At 42.0% G+C, this 20,590-nt stretch overlaps 1 protein-coding gene across 1 annotated transcript in view; it reads left to right on the top strand.

The window, feature by feature from the left end:
- The first annotated feature begins 369 nt into the window (after window positions 1–369).
- The window catches only part of LOC135523980 (BTB/POZ domain-containing protein KCTD5-like), a 48,642-nt gene continuing 28,421 nt past the window's right edge, over window positions 370–20,590 (top strand). The window contains exon 1 of the mRNA XM_064951044.1: window positions 370–618. Within this exon, the coding sequence (XP_064807116.1) occupies window positions 397–618 (222 nt within the window). The 5' untranslated portion in view covers window positions 370–396. The remainder of the gene's footprint in view (window positions 619–20,590) is intronic.

Below are 20,590 nucleotides of genomic sequence, written 5' to 3'. Positions count from 1 at the left end.
CTGAAACATTACAAATGTATATTTCCATCAGTTTTCTGCATAGTGTTACATTTATACAATATAAAAGGCTTGTAAGAAAGCGTACATTACCATTCCAACAGGGCTAGCTGGTCAATCATAAGTTATACTGTATCCACCTGATTTTAATGTGTAAACATTTTTTTAACAATATAAATATGGTAGGGATTTTATGCGTTATGTCATTTTATATTTCTGAAATAATTCTGCTTTTGGTCCAATGCATATTCTGTTATTGTTGATAAAGTGGAGTGGTAGACAGCTAGTAGGTGGAGGGAAAGGAGTGGTATCGCCTGTGGATGGAGTGGAGACAGCCTACTTAACTGGAGAGGTTTCCTGTCAACAGCCTCAGTCATACCGGAGGGCAGAGAAGAGGGGATGGCAGAAAACAGCGCCGATACTTGTGGTTCCGTTTATCGGAGCTGTTTGACTCATTCTCCCTGGGAAAAACCCCAGTCACCCATTAACGGGGCTTCCAAATGGGTTCGCTTGAACGTGGGGGGAACCTATTTCTTAACAACACGACAGACGCTGTGCCGAGATCCGAAATCATTTCTGTACCGACTGAGCCAGGCTGACCCCGAACTCGACTCTGATAAGGTAGCTAAGTTAATGTTAGCCGTGCTAGCCTTCTCCGGGTCTCGTGTGTGAATGTCAGTGTGGGTTCGCATAGGGTGTCTTCAAAGCAAATGTAAGTAGCTATATAATGCGATAAAAAGTTATATTTTAAGACCAACTATAAAACTGCTAGTTGGTTTACTAATCCCCGATGCCGACACGACAGATGTCAAACGACGTACTGCTAGCTAGTTACTGTAGTAGCCTGTTAGGTAACCAGCAACAGATCTGGGCCCGTTTACACAAAAGCATTTTAAAGCTAAGATCTTACCCGTAATATGTTTCTGGGTAACCGGGCCCAGATACCCGGTCCACTAGTAAGTACGGTTGTCTACGTTAGCTAGCTAGTGCAGATAGCACCACATTGTAAAGAATTGGTTGCTACTAGCGTTATACAACGACGTAGCTCACAGGGAAACGTAAATATCACATTTTCAACTCCAAATAGGTAAATAACGTAAACTTCTTGCACTATGTATTTTCAGTGGCAAAATTAAATGTGTCCCTTTTTTCTCTGTGACCATGATCAGTTTGTATTGGGAATACTGGGGGATTCAAACCAAGTCTGGTAATAGCTTGCTATGGCCCATCACCTATCTCTGCTTTAGTTTGAGATCGACCTTTCGAGGAACTGTTTTTTTTTACATATTGTGTATATTTATGTCTGCTGAACACATTCTCCGTTTGATGGCAATGTCAATTCTTGCTAATGTTTTCTAAATAATTGTATGTTAGCTAGCTATACCGGCAAACGCTGCCAAATAATACACTTTTACATTGGTGAGTATGTAAATTCGCTCTGGCTAACTGCTCCGATTTCAGAGCACTCGTCTGAGTGTCAGAGCGCAGAATAACTGATTAATTTATGAAGGCTCAACACTTGAAAATCGTGGGTGTCAGTAAACTTCGGCAAAAATAGCGTAATATAATTGTTGCCAGCAGCACAGTTAGTCACCAACGCTCTGGATAATATGAAAGGGGTGTTCTCATTTTGTCTGGAAGTAGCTAGCCAACGTTAGCCAGTTAGCTTGAGTGCAGTTGTGAGGTCAGAACGCTCGGATAAACCCTACTTCTCGGCTAGAGCGTCCAGTGTGCGTTCTGAGTACCACGGCTTTGTTGAATACGTTGTTTCTGATTTGATTGAAGTGCATTATTTCCCTTTATAAACTGGGTGGTTTAAGCCCCGACTGCGGATTGGCTGAAAGCTGTTGTATATCAGACCGTATACTGCACGAATGACAAGTTATTGTTACTGGTCTAATTACATTGGTAATCAGTTTATAATAACAATAAGGCACCTCCGGGTTTCTGGTATATTGCCAATTGACCACTGCTAAAGGCTGTATCCAGGCACTCTTTGATGTGTCATATAAGAACAGCCCTGAGCTGTGGTATATTGGCCCTATACGGTGCTCCCGAGTGGCGCAGTGCTAAGGCACTGCATCTTGACGACTACAGACTCCCTGGTTCAATTCCAGGCTGTGTCACAACCAGCCGCGATTGGGAGTTCCATAGGGCGGCGCACAATTGGCTAAGCGTCGTCATGGTTTGGCCGGTGTAGGCAGTCATTGTAAATAAGAATTTGTTCTTAACTGACTTGGCCAGTTAGATTTTTTTTTTTAAATATTGCTAAATAACACACAGTATATCATAAGGGTAGAATTCAATGTCTAAAATAGATTTTCTATTTGAGCTGCTTTTGAATTGAAAATATTATTGGCATTGTTGATTTCGATTTTCATAATGGCAAGCTTGGACTGATGATTAGCTAAATTAGCAAGTCTGTTTGGTTACAAAGGCAACTACTTTTATTTATTTTATTTAACTAGGCAAGCCAGTTAAGAACAACTTATTTACAATAACGGCCTACCAAAAGGCCTCCTGCGGGGACGAGGGGCCTGGAACTAAAAATAAATACAAATAAATATAGGACAAAACACACATCACAAGGAGAGGCAACACTACATAAAGAGAGACTGACGACAACATAGCAACGCATGACAACAAAGCATAACAACATGGTAGCAGCACAAAACATGGTACAAACAACTGCACAAAGGGCAAGAAGGTAGACACAACAATACGTCATACAAAGCAGCCACAACTGTCAGTGTCAATGATTGATTCTTTGAATGAAGAGATTGAGATAAAATGGTCCGGTTTGAGTTTGTTGCAGTTCATTCCAGTCGCTAGCTGCAGCGAACTGAAAAGAGGAGTGACCCAGGGATGTGTGTGCTTTGGGGACCTTTAACAGAATGTGACTGGCAGGACGGGTGGAGGATGAGGGCAGCAGTAGATATCTCCGATAGGGGGGAGTGAGGCATAAGTGGGTTTTATAAATAAGCATCAACCAGTGGGTCTTGCGATGGGTGTACGAAGATGACCAGTTTACAGAGTAGTATAGAGTGCAGTGATGTATCCTATAAGGAGCATTGGTGGCAAATCTGATGGCCGACTGGTAAAAAACATCTAGCTGCTCGAGAGTAATCTAGCATGGGTAGGATGGTCATCTGAATCAGGGTTAGTTTGGCAGCTGGGGTGAAAGAGGAGTGATTACGATAGAGGAAATCAAGGATAAATGTAACTTTAGCCTGCTGCTTTGATATCTGCTGAGAGAAGGACAGTGTACTGTCTAGCCATACTCCCAAGTACTTGTATGAGGTGACTACCTCAAGCTCTAAACCCGCCGAGGTAGTAATCACACCTGTGGGGAGAGGGGCATTCTTCTTACCAAACCACATGACCTTTGTTTTGGAGGTGTTCAGAACAAGGTTAAGGGTAGCGAAAGCTTGTTGGACACTAAGAAAGCTTTTTTTGTAGGGCATTTAACACAAAGTCCAGGGAGGGGCCAGCTGAGTATAAGACTGTATCATCTGCATATAAATGGATGAGAGGGCTTCCTACTGCCTGAGCTATGTTGTTGATGTAAATCGAGAAGAGCGTGGGGCTAGGATTAAGCCTTGGGGCACTCCCTTTGTGACAGGCAGTGGCTGAGACAGCAGATTTCCTGACTTTATGCACTGCCCTCTGAGAGTGGTATTTAACAAACCAGGCCAAAGACACCTCAGAGACACCAATACTCCTTTTCCGGCCCGGTTGCACTGACACATCCGTAACCTGAGCGGAAACCAGATTGCATACCAGAGAGAATACTATAGACATCAAGAAAGCCAGTCAGTTTATTATTGACAAGTTTTCCAACACTTTTGATAAACGGGGCAAATTTGAAATAGGCCTATAAAAGTTAGGATTAGCTTGATCTCCCCTTTTAAGTAAAGGATGAACGGCGGCTGCCTTCCAAGCAATCGGAACCTCCCCAGAAAGGAGAGACAGGTTTGGCGATGATAGGGCAGCAACGTTAAAGAAGAAAGGGTCTAAACCATCTGACCCAGATGCTTTTTTGGGGTCAAGTTTAAGGAGCTCCTTTAGCATAGATTCAGTGACTGCCTGCAGGGAGAAACTTTGTAGGGGAAAAAGAGGGAGAAACATTGGGGATAGTTTCATTCGAAGGGGTGGGAGATTAGGAAATGTTGGACGGCCAAGGAGGAATGGCTGAGTCAAATAGGAATCCTGACTTAATGAAGTGCTCAGCCATGTGCTTCTTGACATTACCAACCACATCAACATTAAGGGACATGGGCAGCTGTGAGGAGGAGGGTTTATTCTCCAGGTCTTTAACTGTTTTCCAGAACTTTTTGGGGTTAGCTGATCAAGCTGATTCTATACCAATTTACAGCGGCCGGGGTCATGAAGGAAGGCTTGCTCATTCAAGTTTTTTTAGCAAGCGTCTATGACAAATCAGGACGGGTCGTTTCACTGATCAGCTATTTCGAACACAGGCTGTAAAACCGTGATCTCTAAGGTCATTGCAGAAAGGTACTATTCTGGTGTTATCAGCATTATTTGTGAGGCTACTCTCCTTTATATGCTTTTCTGGGTGTTTTGTAGTCATACCTTGTGGGATTGGTGATAATCTGAGCAATATTTAGGAAGTCCCATTGCTTTAGGACTTGGTCAGGTGGTTTAAGCATGGCCCAATTTAGGTCACCAAGCAGGACAAATTGACCTTGTGTAAGGGGCTACGAGAACGCTTAGAGGAAGGTAGTGTACAGGCTGGTGCTGATGGAGGACGGTAGCACCCTGCAACAGTCAATGAAGTGCTATTTGATAGTTTAATGCTTAAAACCAACAAATCAAATTGTTGGGGACAGACTTGGTGGAGACAACCGAGCACTGAAGGTGATCCTTGGTAAAGATTACCACTACCCCACCTTTGGTAGATCTGTCTTGCTGAAAAAAGGTTATAGCCAGAAAGGTTAACATCTGTATTCAAAACACTCTTCCTTAACCACATCTCAGTAATGACCAACACATTTGGACTGGCGCTGTGATTCCACACTTTCAATTGATCCATTTTAAGTTGTAAGCTTCTAGTGTTAACGTGCAGAAAACCCAGCCTTTTACAAGAGCAGAAATCAGAGCACAAGTGGGTCTAGAATTGGGTCTAGCAACAGTAGATGGGCCAGGGTGTACATGCACATTTCCAGATATCATTAACAGTAATACAATCAAGGCACAGCATAGGACAGGGAGAGTTCTGCAGTGCTGATTTGACATCTGAATGTGCATCAGATGGCAACAAGATCATATTGTTCAGCAATTTCATCAGGTAACATGTGCAACCAGAGGGAAAAGAACTCCGGACCACCTATACTCCACACAGAGATGCATACAAAGCTCTCCCTTGCCCTCCCTTTGGCAAATCTGACCATAATTCCATCCTCCTGCTTACAAGCGCAAATTAAAGCAGGAAGCACCAGTGACTAGATCAATAAAGTGGTCAGATGAAGCAGATGCTAAGCTACAGGACTGTTTTGCTAGCACCGACTAGAATATGTTCGGGATTCCTCCAATGGCATTGAGGAGTAAACCACATCTGTCATTGGCTTCATCAATAAGTGCATTGACAATGTTGTCCCCACAGTGACTGTACGTACATACCCCAACTAGAAGCCATGGATTACAGGCAACATTCGCACTTAGCTTAAGGGTAGAGCTGCTGCTTTCAAGCAGCGGGACTCTAACCCAGAAGCTTATATGAAATCCCGTTATGCCCTTCAACAAACCATCAAACAGGCAAAGTGTCAATACAGGACTAAGATCGAGTCATACTACACCGGCTCTGATGTGGCAGGGCCTGGAAACCATTACAGACTACAAAGGGAAGCACAGGCAAGAGCTGCGCAGTGACACGAGCCTACCAGATGAGCTAAACTACTTCTAAGCTTGCTTCGAGGCAAATAACACAGAAACATGCATGAGGGCATGCTCGCAGTACACGTCCTGGTAATCCGGCTGGCCCTGCGGCCTTGTGAATGTCGACCTGTCTAAAGGTCTTACATCGGCTGCGGGGAGTGTGATCACGCAATCATCCGGTACCAGCTGTACCGGATGATTGCGTGATCACACTCCCCGCAGCCGATGTAAGACCTTTAGACAGGTCAACATTCACAAGGCCGCAGGGCCAGCCGGATTACCAGGACGTGTACTGCAAGCATGCGCTGACCAGCTAGCAAGTGTCTTCAGTAACATTTTCAACCTCTCCCTGTCAGTCTGTAATACCAACATGTTTTAAGCAGACCACCATAGTGACTGTGCCCAAGAACACTAAGGTAACCTGCCTAAATGACTACCGACTTGTAGCACTCACGTCTGTAGCCATGAAGTGCTTTGAAAGGCTGGTCATGGCTCACATCAACACCATCATCCCAGAAACCCTAAACCTGCTACAATTTGCATTCCGCCCCAACAGATCCACAGATGATGCAGTCTCTCTTGCACTCCACACTGCCCTTTCCCACCTGGACAAAAGGAACACCTATGTGACAATGCTATTTATTGACTTCAGCTCAGCATTCAACACCATAATGCCCTCAAAGCTCATCAATAAGCTAAGGACCCTGGGATGAAACACCTCCCTCTGCAACTGGATCCTGGACTTCCTGACGGGCCAGCCCCCAGGTGGTAAGGGTAGGTAACAACACATCCGCCACGCTGATCCTCAACACAGGGGCCCCTCAGGGGTGCGTGCTCAGCCCCCTCCTGTACTCCCTGTTCACTCATGACTGCAACACCATCATTAAATTTGCAGATGACCCCCCCCCCCCCCCATCGATGGGGATCCTGTGGAGGAGGTTGAGCGCTTCAAGCTTCTTGGTATCCAGATCACCATCAAACTAACATGGTCCAAGCACACCGTGACAGTTGTGAAGCGGGCACAACAAAACCTATTCCCCCTCAGGAGACTGAAAAGATTTGGCATGGGTCCTCAGATCCTCAATGTTCTACAGCTGCACCATCGAGAGCATCCTGACTGGCTGATATGGAAAATGCTCTGCCTCTGACCGCAAGGCGCTACAGAGGGTAGTGCAAACGGCCCTATACATCACTGGGGCCAAGCTTCCTGCCATCCAGGACCTCTATACCAGGCGGTGTCAGAGGAAGGCCCTAAAAAGACCCCAGCCACCCTAGTCCTAGACTGTTCGCTCTGCTACCGCACAGCAAGCGGTACCAAGTCTAGATCCAAGAGACTTCTAAACTACTTCTAACTCCAAGCCATAAGACTCCTGAACATCTAGTGAAATGGCTACCCGGACTATTTGCATTGCCCCCCTCACCACTGCCACACTCTGTCATCTATGCATAGTAGAGGTCGACCGATTTATGATTTTTCAATGCCGATACCGATTATTGGAGGACCAAAAAAGCCGATACCGATTAATCGGCCGATTTTTATTTATTTGTAATAATGACAATTACAACAATACTGAATGAACACTTATTTTAACTTAATATAATACCTCAAAATCAATTTAGCCTAAGTAAATAATGAAACATGTTCAATTTGATTTAAATAATGCAAAAACAAAGTGTTGGGGAAGAAAGTAAAAGTGCAATATGTGCTATGTAAGAAAGCTAATGTTTCAGGTTCCTTGCTCAGAACATGAGAACATATGAAAGCTGGTGGTTCCTTTTAACACGAGTCTTCAATTTTCAAAGGTAAGAAGTTTTAGGTTGTAGTTATTATAGGACTATTTCTCTCTATACCATTTGTATTTCATTAACCTTTGACTATTGGATGTTCTTATAGGCACTTTAGTATTGCCAGTGTCTTAACTCTGCATTCATTCCGCATTCAGTCCACATTTTAAAATATATAATTGTAATGTACTTTATTTTTCTTCTAGGCTTTCAAAATAGCATGAGACCAAACACTACTCACTCAATTGCATGGTGTCCTCAAGTCTGTTTGTTTGCTAGAGCACCCTCCGTATATCTTGGAAAAAGAACCATGGCCCCTCTCTCTGGTCCAATTTTTTTTGTCAAAATTAGGTTGTAGGTTTAGAGTTTTGATCTGGAGCGTTCATACTACTAATACTGTAGTGATCTAGTAAACGTGCTAGCTACTTCAGTGGATGTTGAACACATTTCCTTTGGCAAATGTGTTCAATTATAGTCATGGCATGAAAGGGATAATCTACTCGGGGCTCTGCGTTCTCTGAAAAATAATGCAACTCAGTGGAAGGTTAGTTCCACTCCGCTAGCGGCTCGTGGAATGCACCTTCCATGTCGTTCATCAGCAACCACAGCTAATGAAGTCACTGAAACCCTTAAAGAGTTGTAGTCTGTTTTGGAATGGGTGGCCAGTAATAAACGGGTCCTGAACATCTCTAAAACTAAGAGCATTGTATTTTGGTGCAAATAATTCCTTAAGTGCTTGACCTCAACTGACTCTGTTAATGAATGGGGTGGCGGTTGAACAAGTTGAGAGACTAAATTACTTGGCTTTACCTTAGATTGTAAACTGTCACGGTCAAAACATATAGATTCAATAGTTACAATAGTTACAAAGATGGGAAGAGATGATGTTGCTCTTGCTGCGGGCGATTCCCTGATCCACCTCTACGCAGACGACACCATTCTATATACTTCCGGCCCGTCCTTGGACACTGTGCTATCTAACCTCCAAACGAGCTTCAATGCCATACAACACTCCTTCCGTGGCCTCCAACTGCTCTTAAACGCCAGTAAAACCAAATGCATGCTTTTCAACCGATCGCTGCCTGCACCCGCATGCCCGACGAGCATCACCACCCTGGATGGTTCCGACCTTGAATATGTGGACACCTATAAGTACCTAGGTGTCTGGCTAGACTGTAAAATCTCCTTCCAGACTCATATCAAACATCTCCAATCGAAAATCAAATCAAGAGTCGGCTTTCTATTCCGCAACAAAGCCTCCTTCACTCACGCCGCCAAACTTACCCTAGTAAAACTGACTATCCTACCGATCCTCGACTTCGGCGATGTCATCTACAAAATTGCCTCCAACACTCTACTCAGCAAACTGGATGCAGTTTATCACAGTGCCATCCGTTTTGTCACTAAAGCACTTTATACCACCCACCACTGCGACTTGTATGCTCTAGTCGGCTGGCCCTCGCTACATATTCGTCGCCAGACCCACTGGCTCCAGGTCATCTACAAGTCCATGCTAGGTAAAGCTCCGCCTTATCTCAGTTCACTAGTCACGATGGCAACACCCATCCGTAGCACACGCTCCAGCAGGTGTATCTCACTGATCATCCCTAAAGCCAACACCTCATTTGGCCGCCTTTCGTTCCAGTACTCTGCTGCCTGTGACTGGAACGAATTGCAAAAATCCCTGAAGTTGGAGACTTTTATCTCCCTCACCAACTTCAAACGTGCTATCTGAGCAGCTAACCGATCGCTGCAGCTGTACATAGTCTATTGGTAAATAGCTCACCCATTTTCACCTACCTCATCCCCATACTGTTTTTATTTATTTACTTTTCTGCTCTTTTGCACACCAATATCACTACCTGTACATGACCATCTGATCATTTATCACTCCAGTGCTAATCTGCAAAATTGTAATTATTCGCATACCTCCTCATGCCTTTTGCACACAAATGTATATAGACTCCCCTTTTTTGTACTGTGTTATTGACTTGTTAATTGTTTACTCCATGTGTAACTCTGTGTTGTCTGTTCACACTGCTAAGCTTTATCTTGGCCAGGTCGCAGTTGCAAATGAGAACTTGTTCTCAACTAGCCTACCTGGTTAAATAAAGGTGAAATAAAATAAAAAGGTCTAGCCATAATAGATACTCTGCTTTTTTTGACTCCACACTCCAAAAAGTAAGTTCAGCAGGCTCTAGTCCAGTGCTGCAAGGAAAGACCAAGTTAAGCTGCAGAATAGGCCCAGAATAGTGCGGCACGTTCTGCTCTTAATTGTAATCAGAGGGCTGATAAATACTATGCATGCCAGTCTCTTGGCTAAGAGTTGAGGAGCGACTGACTGCATCACAACTTTTTTTTAAAATCCTAAATTGTGTTAAATCCTAAATTGTTTGCATAGTCAGCTTATACACAGCTCTGACACACACACTTATCCCACCAGACATGCCACCAGAGGTCTTTCCACATCCCCAAATCCAGAACAAATTCAAGAAAATGTGCAGTATTATTTAGAGCCCTTATTGCATTGAACTTCCTTCAATCTCATTTTGCTCAAATAAACAAACACTGGTGTCAAAAAAACAGATAAAGCAACACCTTGTGGCACCACCTCTCTCCTATTTGACCTAGATAGTTTGTGTATGCATTGATATGTAGGCTACTTGTGCCTTTTTAAGAAGGTATGTCGTTCTGGCCTTGAGCTGTTCTTGTCTAATGATATTATGTTTTGTGTGGACCCCAGGAACAGTAGCTGCTGCTTTTGCAACAGCTAATGGGGATCCTAATAAAATATCAAGTTGGATGAGTTCCGCTGGTGTACAGAAATCCTTAAGCCATACCACAGATTCTCGTGTTGCTTTAGCAGTCCTGCTGGAAAGTGAACCTCTCTCCCATCTTCAAATCTCTGGAAGACTGAAACAGGTTTCCCTCAAGAAATCCCCTGTTTTTAGCGCCATCCATCATTCCTTCAATTCTGACCAGTTTCCCAGTTCCTCCTGATGGATACACATCCCCACAGCATGATGCTGCACCCACCATGCTTTACTGTGGGGATGGTGTTCTCGGGGTGATGAGAGCTGTTGGGTTTGCACCAGACAGTGTTTTCTTTGATGGTCAAAAGCTACATTTAAGTTTCATCTGACCAGAGTACCTTCTTCAAAATGTTTGGGGAGTCTCCCACAAGCCTTTTGGCGAACACCAAACATGTTTGCTTATTTTCTTCTGGCCACTCTTCCGTAAATCCCAGCTCTGTGAAGTGTATGGCTTAGTGGTCCCATGGACAGATACTCCAATCTCCGCTGTGGAGCTTTGCAGCTCCTTTAGGTTTATCTTTGGTCTCTTTGTTGCCTCTGATTAATACCCAAGAGCTCCTTGGTCTTCATGGTGTTGCTTGCTTGGTGGTGTTGCAGACTCTGGGGCCTTTCAGAACAGGTGTGTGTATAGTGAGATTATGTGACAGATCATGTGACACTTAGATTGCACACAGGTGTACTTTAACTAATTATGTGACTTCGGAAGGTAATTGGTTGCACCAGATCTTATTTAGGTTGCTAATAGCAAAGGGGGCGAATACATATGCGCGCACCACTTCTCCTTTTTTTTTTTTTTTTTTTTTTTTTTTCATAGCCTCCTGCCTTGTGCGCGTATATGTGCATATGTTCGTTTCTGAATGCAATTAGTGGGGAAATTCCATTGAGATATTTCATTGTGACCGTGATGAAATTGTAAAAAGCAGGGTTATCTAAATATGCTACAACGAGCATGGGCTGCTAATATGTGACTCACCACCTGGATTAGAATTTTTTTTTTTGTATACATTGGATAAAAGTAGAGACTCAGAGCTACACAATTGTATATAATACACTGCATATGAGGAACAATGGGAAAGTAATTCTGCTTTGAAAGATGATCAACTTGTAAACTCACTTTTGAGAATTCCCTTTGTGTTTTGGTATCTAGTGAAGAGCTCTTTGTCTACACCCATTCAGCATCATTCACACCCTCTTAAGCTTTAGCCCCACCCATCTCGTTTCGCTCTCGGAACGCACACTTGATGCTCTGACTGATTTGTTTACCTCTGGATAACATGGAAACAATTACATTATGCTTTTTTACAGATGTTTACTGACACCGGCCATATTCAACGGGTGTTACTCAAGAAACGTTAGCTAATCAGCCTGTCAACATTAGCCAGTTAAACAACAATGAACAAAGTGCCAACACTGCCTAACATTAGGCTCTAACTAGAAAAGCAAACAGCTCTGGGAAACGAATAATAATGTCCGCTAGGGAGCCAGCAAGCTAACACTAGCTAGCTAACAGTAAACCCAGCTAGCTATATGTCTTAAGCTAAAGTGAACACTGTTAAGACCACACACGTACTGTTAGCTAACGATCCAGCCAGCTAACGTTGGCTAGTTAATCAACAATCAACAAAGTGGCAACAATACCACAGTGCTGGGAGCTAACCAACCAGGTTCCGATGTTAGCTAGCAAACATTACTCTAACTAGAAAAGCAAACGGCTCTGGGAAACTAATGCCAGCCAGCTAACACTAGCTAGCTAACAGTACACTTTAGCTTGACATTAAACCACTCTCTGTTAAAATTAGAAAAGTGTGATTATATGATAGTCTAGCGATAGCTAGCTCACATTACATTATCTTACCTGCGTCGTCATGGACGCGCCTCTGTCAGGAATGCCATACCACTGTTGTCCTTAGTTTGAAGATGTAATCCAGAGATTAGAGGTCGACCGATTTTTATTTTTTAGTTATGATTTTTCAATACCGATCCCGTTGTTTAAAGAATTTTTTTTTTAATAATAATTGTGTATGGGTAATAATAATTACAACAATACTGACTGAATACTCATTTTAACTTTATAAAATCAATTTAGTCTCAAATAAATAATGAAACATGTTCAATTTGGTGTAAATAATGCAAAACGTGTTGGAGAAAGTAAGTGCAATATGTGCCATGTAAAAAATAATAATAGTAAAAGCAAATTTTAAAATTTCTTGCTCAGAACATGAACATATGAAACCTGGTGGTTCCTTTTTAACATGAGTCTTCAATATTCCCAGTTATTGTAGTTATTATAGGAATTATGACGCGTCAACTATTTCTCTACCATTTGACAGAAAAGTGCTGTTTGTTTGAATGCTTACGAGCCTGCTGCTGCCTATCACCGCTCAGTCAGACTGCTCTATAAAATATCAAATCATAGACTTAATATAATAAACACACAGAAATACGAGCCTTAGGTCATTAATATGGTCAAATCCAGAAACGATAATTTCTAAAACAAAACGTTTATTCTTTTAGTGAAATATGGAACCATTCCGTATTTTATTGAAAGGGTGGTAACCCGAAGTATAAATACTGCTGTTACATTGCACAACCTTCAATGTTATGTCATAATTATGTATAATTCTGGAAAATTAATTACACTTTTTGTTAGGAAGAAATGGTCTTGACACAGTTCGCAACGAGCCAGGTGGCCCAAACTGCTGCATATACCCGGAATCTTCTTGCACTGAACGCAAGAGAAGTGACACAATTTCCCTAGTTAATATTGCCTGCAAACATGACTATCTTAACTAAATATGCAGGTTTAAAAATATATACTTCTGTGTATTGATTTTAAGACATACATTGATGTTTATGGTTAGGTACATTTGTGCAACGATTATGCTTTTTTCGCAAATGCGCTTTTAAGTCATCACTTGTTTGGCGAAGTTGAAGTAGGCTGTGAATCGATGATAAATGAACAGGCACCTCATTGATTATGTGCAACGCAGGACAAGCTAGGTAACTACACATGGTTGATGCTATTTCTAGCTTAACTAGTGATTATGTGAAGATTGATTTAAAAAAATATATATATATGTGTGTGTATATATGTTGCTAGCTTGCATTAAAACTTAAGGTCCTTTTTGATGCTGCACTCATGTATAGGTGGTCAGGCTGCCACGCAGTCTCCTCGTGGATTGCAATGTAATTGGCGTCCAAAAAGGCTGATTTCTTATTGTAAAATCGGCCATGCCAAGTTTTTGGCAATGTCAACTTTTAAATAAGGTTAGTAGGAAAGTTAATCATGTAAACCACCTAAATATACTCATTCCTTGAACATTTTTTTAATTGAAACTCAAACACACATTTTTCACAGTTGAAACCCTCAAAAGCGTATACCCCCAATATTTTGCATGCATTTCATTGAACTCAAAAGCTCCCATTTATTTCTTTGGTTTGTCAAATTTAGAGAGACCTACTCGGTGACCTACCTCTGAACAGGTTCCTAGAGTGGACCACACAAGAACTCAATTACTATAGGTAAGAACTCAGTTTATCGTCTTAACAAGCGGCCGCTTGTGTTTTGTGCCGTCTGTCCAGGAAGCCCATTCACAGCTGTAGATTTTCACCGTCTCTGGTCCCTTTTCGCCACTCCTGGCAAGCTCGCCATTTATGCCGTGGAAATATTTGGCCAATCATATTTCACAAATACCGGAGCATGTTACTTCAAATATACTTTTTATTACTTCATAATAAAAGCAGAGCTGGATCATGAATACAACTGCCTTCCAGTCTTGGCACAGACTTCTTATACTATGAGTATGACGTGAGGACAAATGTAACTCCTCTTAATGGCTCATCACCTCTGGCATTTAGCCACCGTTATCATATTGCCTTCATATTAGGGCATGGAACCTGTAGAGTCACAGAAATAGTTTCATGCATGTAGGACCATAGCAACAGACCATGGCACTCTACAAGAATAACCAATACATGTCCTCCTGCTAACTCCTCTGAAAGGGACAGCCCTGTTCTGGAAAAGACCCAAGAGGTGTAACCATATCAAAAGTAAATAGTTGGCCTGAACATTTACAAGAATAACCAGCCATGCATGTCTAATGGTGTCAAACAAAGCACATAATTAGTTTTGCTGGCTCATTCTGAAATAAATAATTGCCAGATACAGTTGAAGTCGGAAGTTTACATTCACTTCGGTTGGAGTCATTAACTTGTTTTTCATCCACTACACAAATTTCTTGTTAAGAAACTATAATTTTGATAGTCGGTTAGGACATCTACTTTGTCCATGACACAAGTAATTTTTCCAACAATTGTTTACAGACAGATTATTTCACTTAATTCACTATCACAATTCCAGTAGGTCAGATGTTCACATACACTAAGTTGACTGTGCCATAAAACAGCTTGGAAAATTAATCATGACTTTAGAAGCTTCTGAGGCTAATTGACATCATTTGAGTCAATTTGAGGTGTGGCTGTCTTTCAAGGCCTACCTTCAAACTCAGTGCCTCTTTGCTTGACATCATGGGAAAATCAAAAGAAATCAGCCAAGACCTCAGAAAAAAATTGTAGACTTCCATAAATCTGGTTCATCCTTGAGAGCGATTTCCAAACGCCTGAAGGTACCACGTTCATCTGTACAAACAATAGTACGCAAGTATAAACACCATGGGACCACGCAGCTGTCATACCGCTCAGGAAGGAGACGTGTACTGTCTCCCAAAGATGAACATACCCTGGTGCAAATCCCAGAACAACAGCAAAGGACCTTGTGAAGATTCTGGAGGAAACGGGAACAAAAGTATCTGTCCTACATCAACGTAACCTAAATGGCCGCTCAGCAAGGAAGAAACCACTGCTCCAAAACTGCTATTAAAAAGCCAGACTACGGTTTGCAACTGCACATGGGGACAAAGATCGTACCTTTTGGAGAAATGTCCTCTGGTCTGATGAAACAAAAATGGAACTGTTCAGCCATAATGTCCATCGTTATGTTTGGAGGAAAAAGGGGGTGGCTTGCAAGAAGAACACCATCCCAACCGTGAAGCACGGGGTTGGCAGCATCATTTTGTGGGGATGCTTTGCTGCAGGAGGGACTGGTGCACTTCACAAAATAGATGACTTCATGAGGAAGGAAATTTATGTGGATATATGGAAGCAACATCTCAAGACCTCAGTCAGGAAGTTAAAGCTTGGTCGCAAATCGGTCTTCCAAATGTACAATGACCCCAAGCATACTTCTGAAGTTGTGGCAAAATGGCTTAAGGACAACATAGTCAATCCCATAGAAAATGTGTAGGCAGAACTGAAAAAGCATGTGCGAGCTAGGAGGCCTACACACATGACTCGGTTACACCAGCTCTGTCAAGAGGAATGGGCCAAACTTCACCCAACTTATTGTGGGAAGCTTGTGGAAGGCTACCTGAAACGTTTGACCCAAGTTAAACAATTTAAAGGCAATGTTACCAAATTCTAATTTGAGTGTATGTAGACTTCTGACCCACTGGGAATGTGATGAGAGAAATACAAGCTGAAATAAATCACATTCTCTCTAAATAAATCATTCTCTTCAAATAAAGTGGTGATCCTAACTGACCCAAGATGGAATTTTTACTTGAATTAAATGTCAGGAATTGTGAAACTGAGTTCAAATGTATTTGGCTAAGGTGTATGTAAACTTCCATCTTCAACTGTATTTACTGAAAAATCCACAATATAGGATATATCAACGTCATTCTTTTTTTTTGTTTCTGCTAAAACCCGCCACCTGTATGTTGAGGAATGAACCATTAGTGCCCGATGATGCGCTGCCTGACTGTTTTATAAGACGGGTTGGTTGTTTAGCCCTGTAGCAACTATAGGGAAAAACAGATGGTTGTCTTTGATTCTTCACAACATTATTGTAAAACCATATTTTGTCTCAATGTTTTATTGAAAACAAATACATTTGTACAATGAGCACTTGTCTCAAGTCCATTGTTAGCTAGCGAATCTGACGTATAAGTGTAGAGATGACGAGTCGAAACGAGACGTGTTATCAATAACAAAACACAACGAGATGAAACTAGCCACCTACACTTCCCCACATGGCAGCTTCTTGTCATTGTTAGCTATAGATGCGATTTAAAGAGGTCAATGGAATGCAAACTGTGGGGGATAGGACACCAGATTGGCGCACATTCTACTAATCTGATCTAACAAAGTGGATATTTGTTAAATCCATCAAGATTGATGTATTTTACAGGGATGCAAACTAGTCAACTTTCGGGGGAAATTTGTCATTTTGTATCCAAAATAGGTGACCAATGTGATTTGTGTAGATCCGATGAGGAAAGTTTGGGAGGGGGCTTTGGATCACTACTGGCTGTTGTAAGTGAACGAGTGACGCTCGTTTGAAGCACTACTGGCTATATCCAAGGTTCATAACAGAATGCAGCACCGCACGCGACTGAAGAGAGAAGAGACAACGAATTTGCTAATTACAACATCAGCGTGCGTTCTGGAAAGACAGCAGAGAGTAGAAAGGCAGCTTGCCAGTTACAGCAGCGAGTCCCCTGAACGATAATGAGGCAGTAATTTGAGGTGAGAAGCCTGACCACTGAGACAGGGTGAGAAAGTGATGAAGCGTACTTCATGAGCTGTAACCAGAAAGTTTGAGGTGAGGGAGAAAGTGTGGTGGAACAAGTATTGTTAGCATTGTTAATTATCTTGCTAGCTGGTTCGAATTATCTGTTAGCTAGCCAGAGAAATGTTGAGCAACATTCGCCAACTAATCTGATCAAATTATTCAGTTAATGATAAATGAAGTCACACAGCTAAAGTTAGCTAACATTAAAACATCAGAGGAGCTAGCATTAGTAACCTAACCAATTCGCTATAGTATTAACTGGTATACGACTCCTTGCTGTTCCTCAAGTAATAACGTGTTCGTTGCTTACTGGACCCTGGCAATCTGTGTGAAATGTTAACTAGCTAACGAACTAACCACTATGTTAACTGTTTGCCCTCTACAGTATGTGCTTAACTTTCAGAATGAGAGAATTAGGTGAAAATAAGGCGTTGCTTGTTAAACAAGGGTATTCAGGGATCAAGTGTACTGGAGCTGAAGCTGGGTTTGGCTAAAGCTGGATGCCACTATAGAGGTGAAAGAAACACCACACACTTTCCCTCTTTCTCAATAGAGTGCATTAAAAGGAGTATGCTAGTATGCTGTACTCTGCCTGAAAAATATCAATTATGCCAACAAATGGTATCCTGCTCTGCTGGCACATTGTAGAGCAGATGTCCACAGGCAGAAAGTGTACAATGTAATAATGTGCAGTGTAGCCCAAAATACAAAGCTTTTGTGTTGAATTTGACAGTAACACGTGTGTGTGATTGAGGAGGATTATAAAATGTTTTACTCAGTGAACTTGAGCGTCAACTATAGTGGCCACTATAATAGAATGCCTGTTCGAATGAAACTATTTCTACTTTTGATGTTTTTTTCCCCCAAGTGCAATATTTAGATGTGTGTGTGTGTGTCTGTGTGGTCACAAGCGCTCTATTATAAAGGCTGTCATGGCTAACTGCAATATTAGTTTATTGTTTTTTCCTCAAGACTTTGAGTCTCATTTGCAGTAAAGTCTCGGCAACAAATAACATTGGATTGCTTTCTTTACATTTTTTAAAACTGTGAGTTAGGTTCACATTAACCACTTTATTTTACACACAGACTGATCATGTAGATCATTCTTTGTTTAATTAATTAACCTGCATTTCCCCCTAGCAGGGATTTTTTTGTTGTTGCATGTTTCAGTGCAAAAAAGTGTCCCCTTTTTGTGCCCTCACCAGTTGCATCCCTGATTGTAACACGCCCACAATGTGGTCCGATTTGGGTATATTTGGCTGTTTTTGGTGAAGTGACCGCTTAACACCCATCCGTATACAGTGCATTCAGAAACTATTCAGACCCTTTACTTTTTTTTACTTACAGCCTTATCCCCCCCCCCCCCCCCACTCGATCTACACAAAAGCCTACAACGACAAAGCGAACACAGGTTTTTAGATGTTTTTGCAAATTTCTGAAATAAAAAGTTACCTTATTTACATAAATATACAGACCCTTTGCTATGAGACTTGAAGTTTAGCTCAGGTGTGTTCTGTTTCCATTGATCATCCTTGAGATGTTTCTACAACTTGATTGGAGTCCACCTGTGGTAAATTCATTTGATTGGACATGATTTGGAAAGGTACACACCTGTCTATATAAGGTCTCACAGTTGACCGTGCATGTCAGAGCTAAAACCAAGTCCTGAAGTCGAAGAAGTTGTCCGTAGAGCTCCAAGACAGGATTCTGTCGAGGCACAGATCTGGGGAAGGGTACCAAAACATTTAAGGTGTCCAAGAACACAGTGGGCGCCATCATTCTTAAATGGAAGAAGTTTGGAACCACCAAGACTCTTCCTAGAGCTGGCTGCCCGGCCAAGGTGAGCAATCGGGAGAGAAGGGCCTTGGTCAGGGAGGTGACCAAGAACCAGAGTTCCTCTGTGGAGAAGGGGGAACCTTCCAGAAGGACAACCACCTCTGCAGAACACTATCAATCAGGCCTTTATGGTAGAGTGGCCAGATGGAAACCACTCCTCAGTAAAAGGCACATGACAGCCCGCTTGGTTTTCCGAAAGGCACCTAACGGACTCTGACCATTTAGAAACAAGATTGTCTGGTTTGAAACCAAGATTGAACTCTTTGGCCTGAATGCCAAGTGTCACATGTGGAGGAAAAGCTGGCACCATCCCTACGGTGAAGCGTGGTGGTGGCAGCATCATGCTGTGGGGATATTTTTCAGCGGCAAGGCCTGGGAGACTAGTCAAGATCAAGGGAAAGATGAACTGAGTGCTCATGCCCTCTGACTATGGCGAAGGTTCTCCTTCCAACAGGACAACGACCAAGCAAACTGCCAAGACAACGCAGGAGTGGCTTTGGGACCATGAATGTCCTTGAGTGGCCCAGCCTGGAGAGACCTGAAAATAGCTGTGTAGTGACGATCCCCATCCAACCTAACAGTGCTTGAGAAAAATGGGAGAAACTCCCCAAATACAGGTGTGCCAAGCTTGTAGCGTCATACCCAAGAAGACCTGAGGCTGTATTCACTGCCAAAGGTGTTTCATCTAAGTACTGTGTAAAGGGGCTAAAATACTTATGTAAATGTGATATTTAAGTTTTTTTGTGTAGATTGATGAGGGGGAAAAAACAATTTAATCAATTGTAGAATAAGGCTGTAATGTAAACAAATGTGTAAAAAGTCTAGGTCTGAATACTTTCTGAATGCACTGTTTAAAAAAAAAAGTGATTTTATTTCACCTTTATTTAACCAGGTAGGCTAGTTGAGAACAAGTTCTCATTTGCAACTGCGACCTGGCCAAGATAAAGCATAGCAGTGTGAACAGACAACACAGAGTTACACATGGAGTAAACAATTAACAAGTCAATAACACAGTAGAAAAAAAGAGTCTATATACATTATGTGCAAAAGGCATGAGGAGGTAGGCGAATAATTACAATTTTGCAGATTAACACTGTAGTGATAAATGATCAGACGGTCATGTACAGGTAGAGATATTGGTGTGCAAAAGAGCAGAAAAGTAAATAAATATAAACAGTATGGGGATGGGGTAGGTAAAATTGGGTGGGCTATTTACCGATAGACTATGTACAGCTGCAGCGATCGGTTAGCTGCTCACATAGCAGATGTTTGAAGTTGGTAAGGGAGATAAAAGTCTCCAGCTTCAGCAATTTATTTTTTTTAAATTTTATTTTATTTAAAAAAAAAAATAATTGCAATTTGTTCCAGCATAGCTAGCGTACAGAAATCTGTGGTAGTAGTCAGTCGTTTTAACTGCTGTTGATTGGTGACGATGGCATGAACATGTATTGGGTGTGACATCCATACAAGCATTACACTCCCATTTTTGTCTCAACATAAAAACAACAGCCTAAATATAGGCTAATTTTGCTGGGCCACAGCATCTTGTTTCAGTTGTTGGTTGAGTTCCATTTACCTTTTTATTGCCTCTATCTGACCATTCAGAATCATAAGGCCATCTGCCTCATCGAGT

This window comes from Oncorhynchus masou, chromosome 31 (genome assembly GCF_036934945.1).
Source record: "Oncorhynchus masou masou isolate Uvic2021 chromosome 31, UVic_Omas_1.1, whole genome shotgun sequence".
NCBI classification, from domain to species: Eukaryota; Metazoa; Chordata; class Actinopteri; order Salmoniformes; family Salmonidae; genus Oncorhynchus; species Oncorhynchus masou.
The sequence above is the reverse complement of the archived record's forward strand: the minus strand, read 5'-3'. Positions and strand labels throughout refer to the sequence as shown.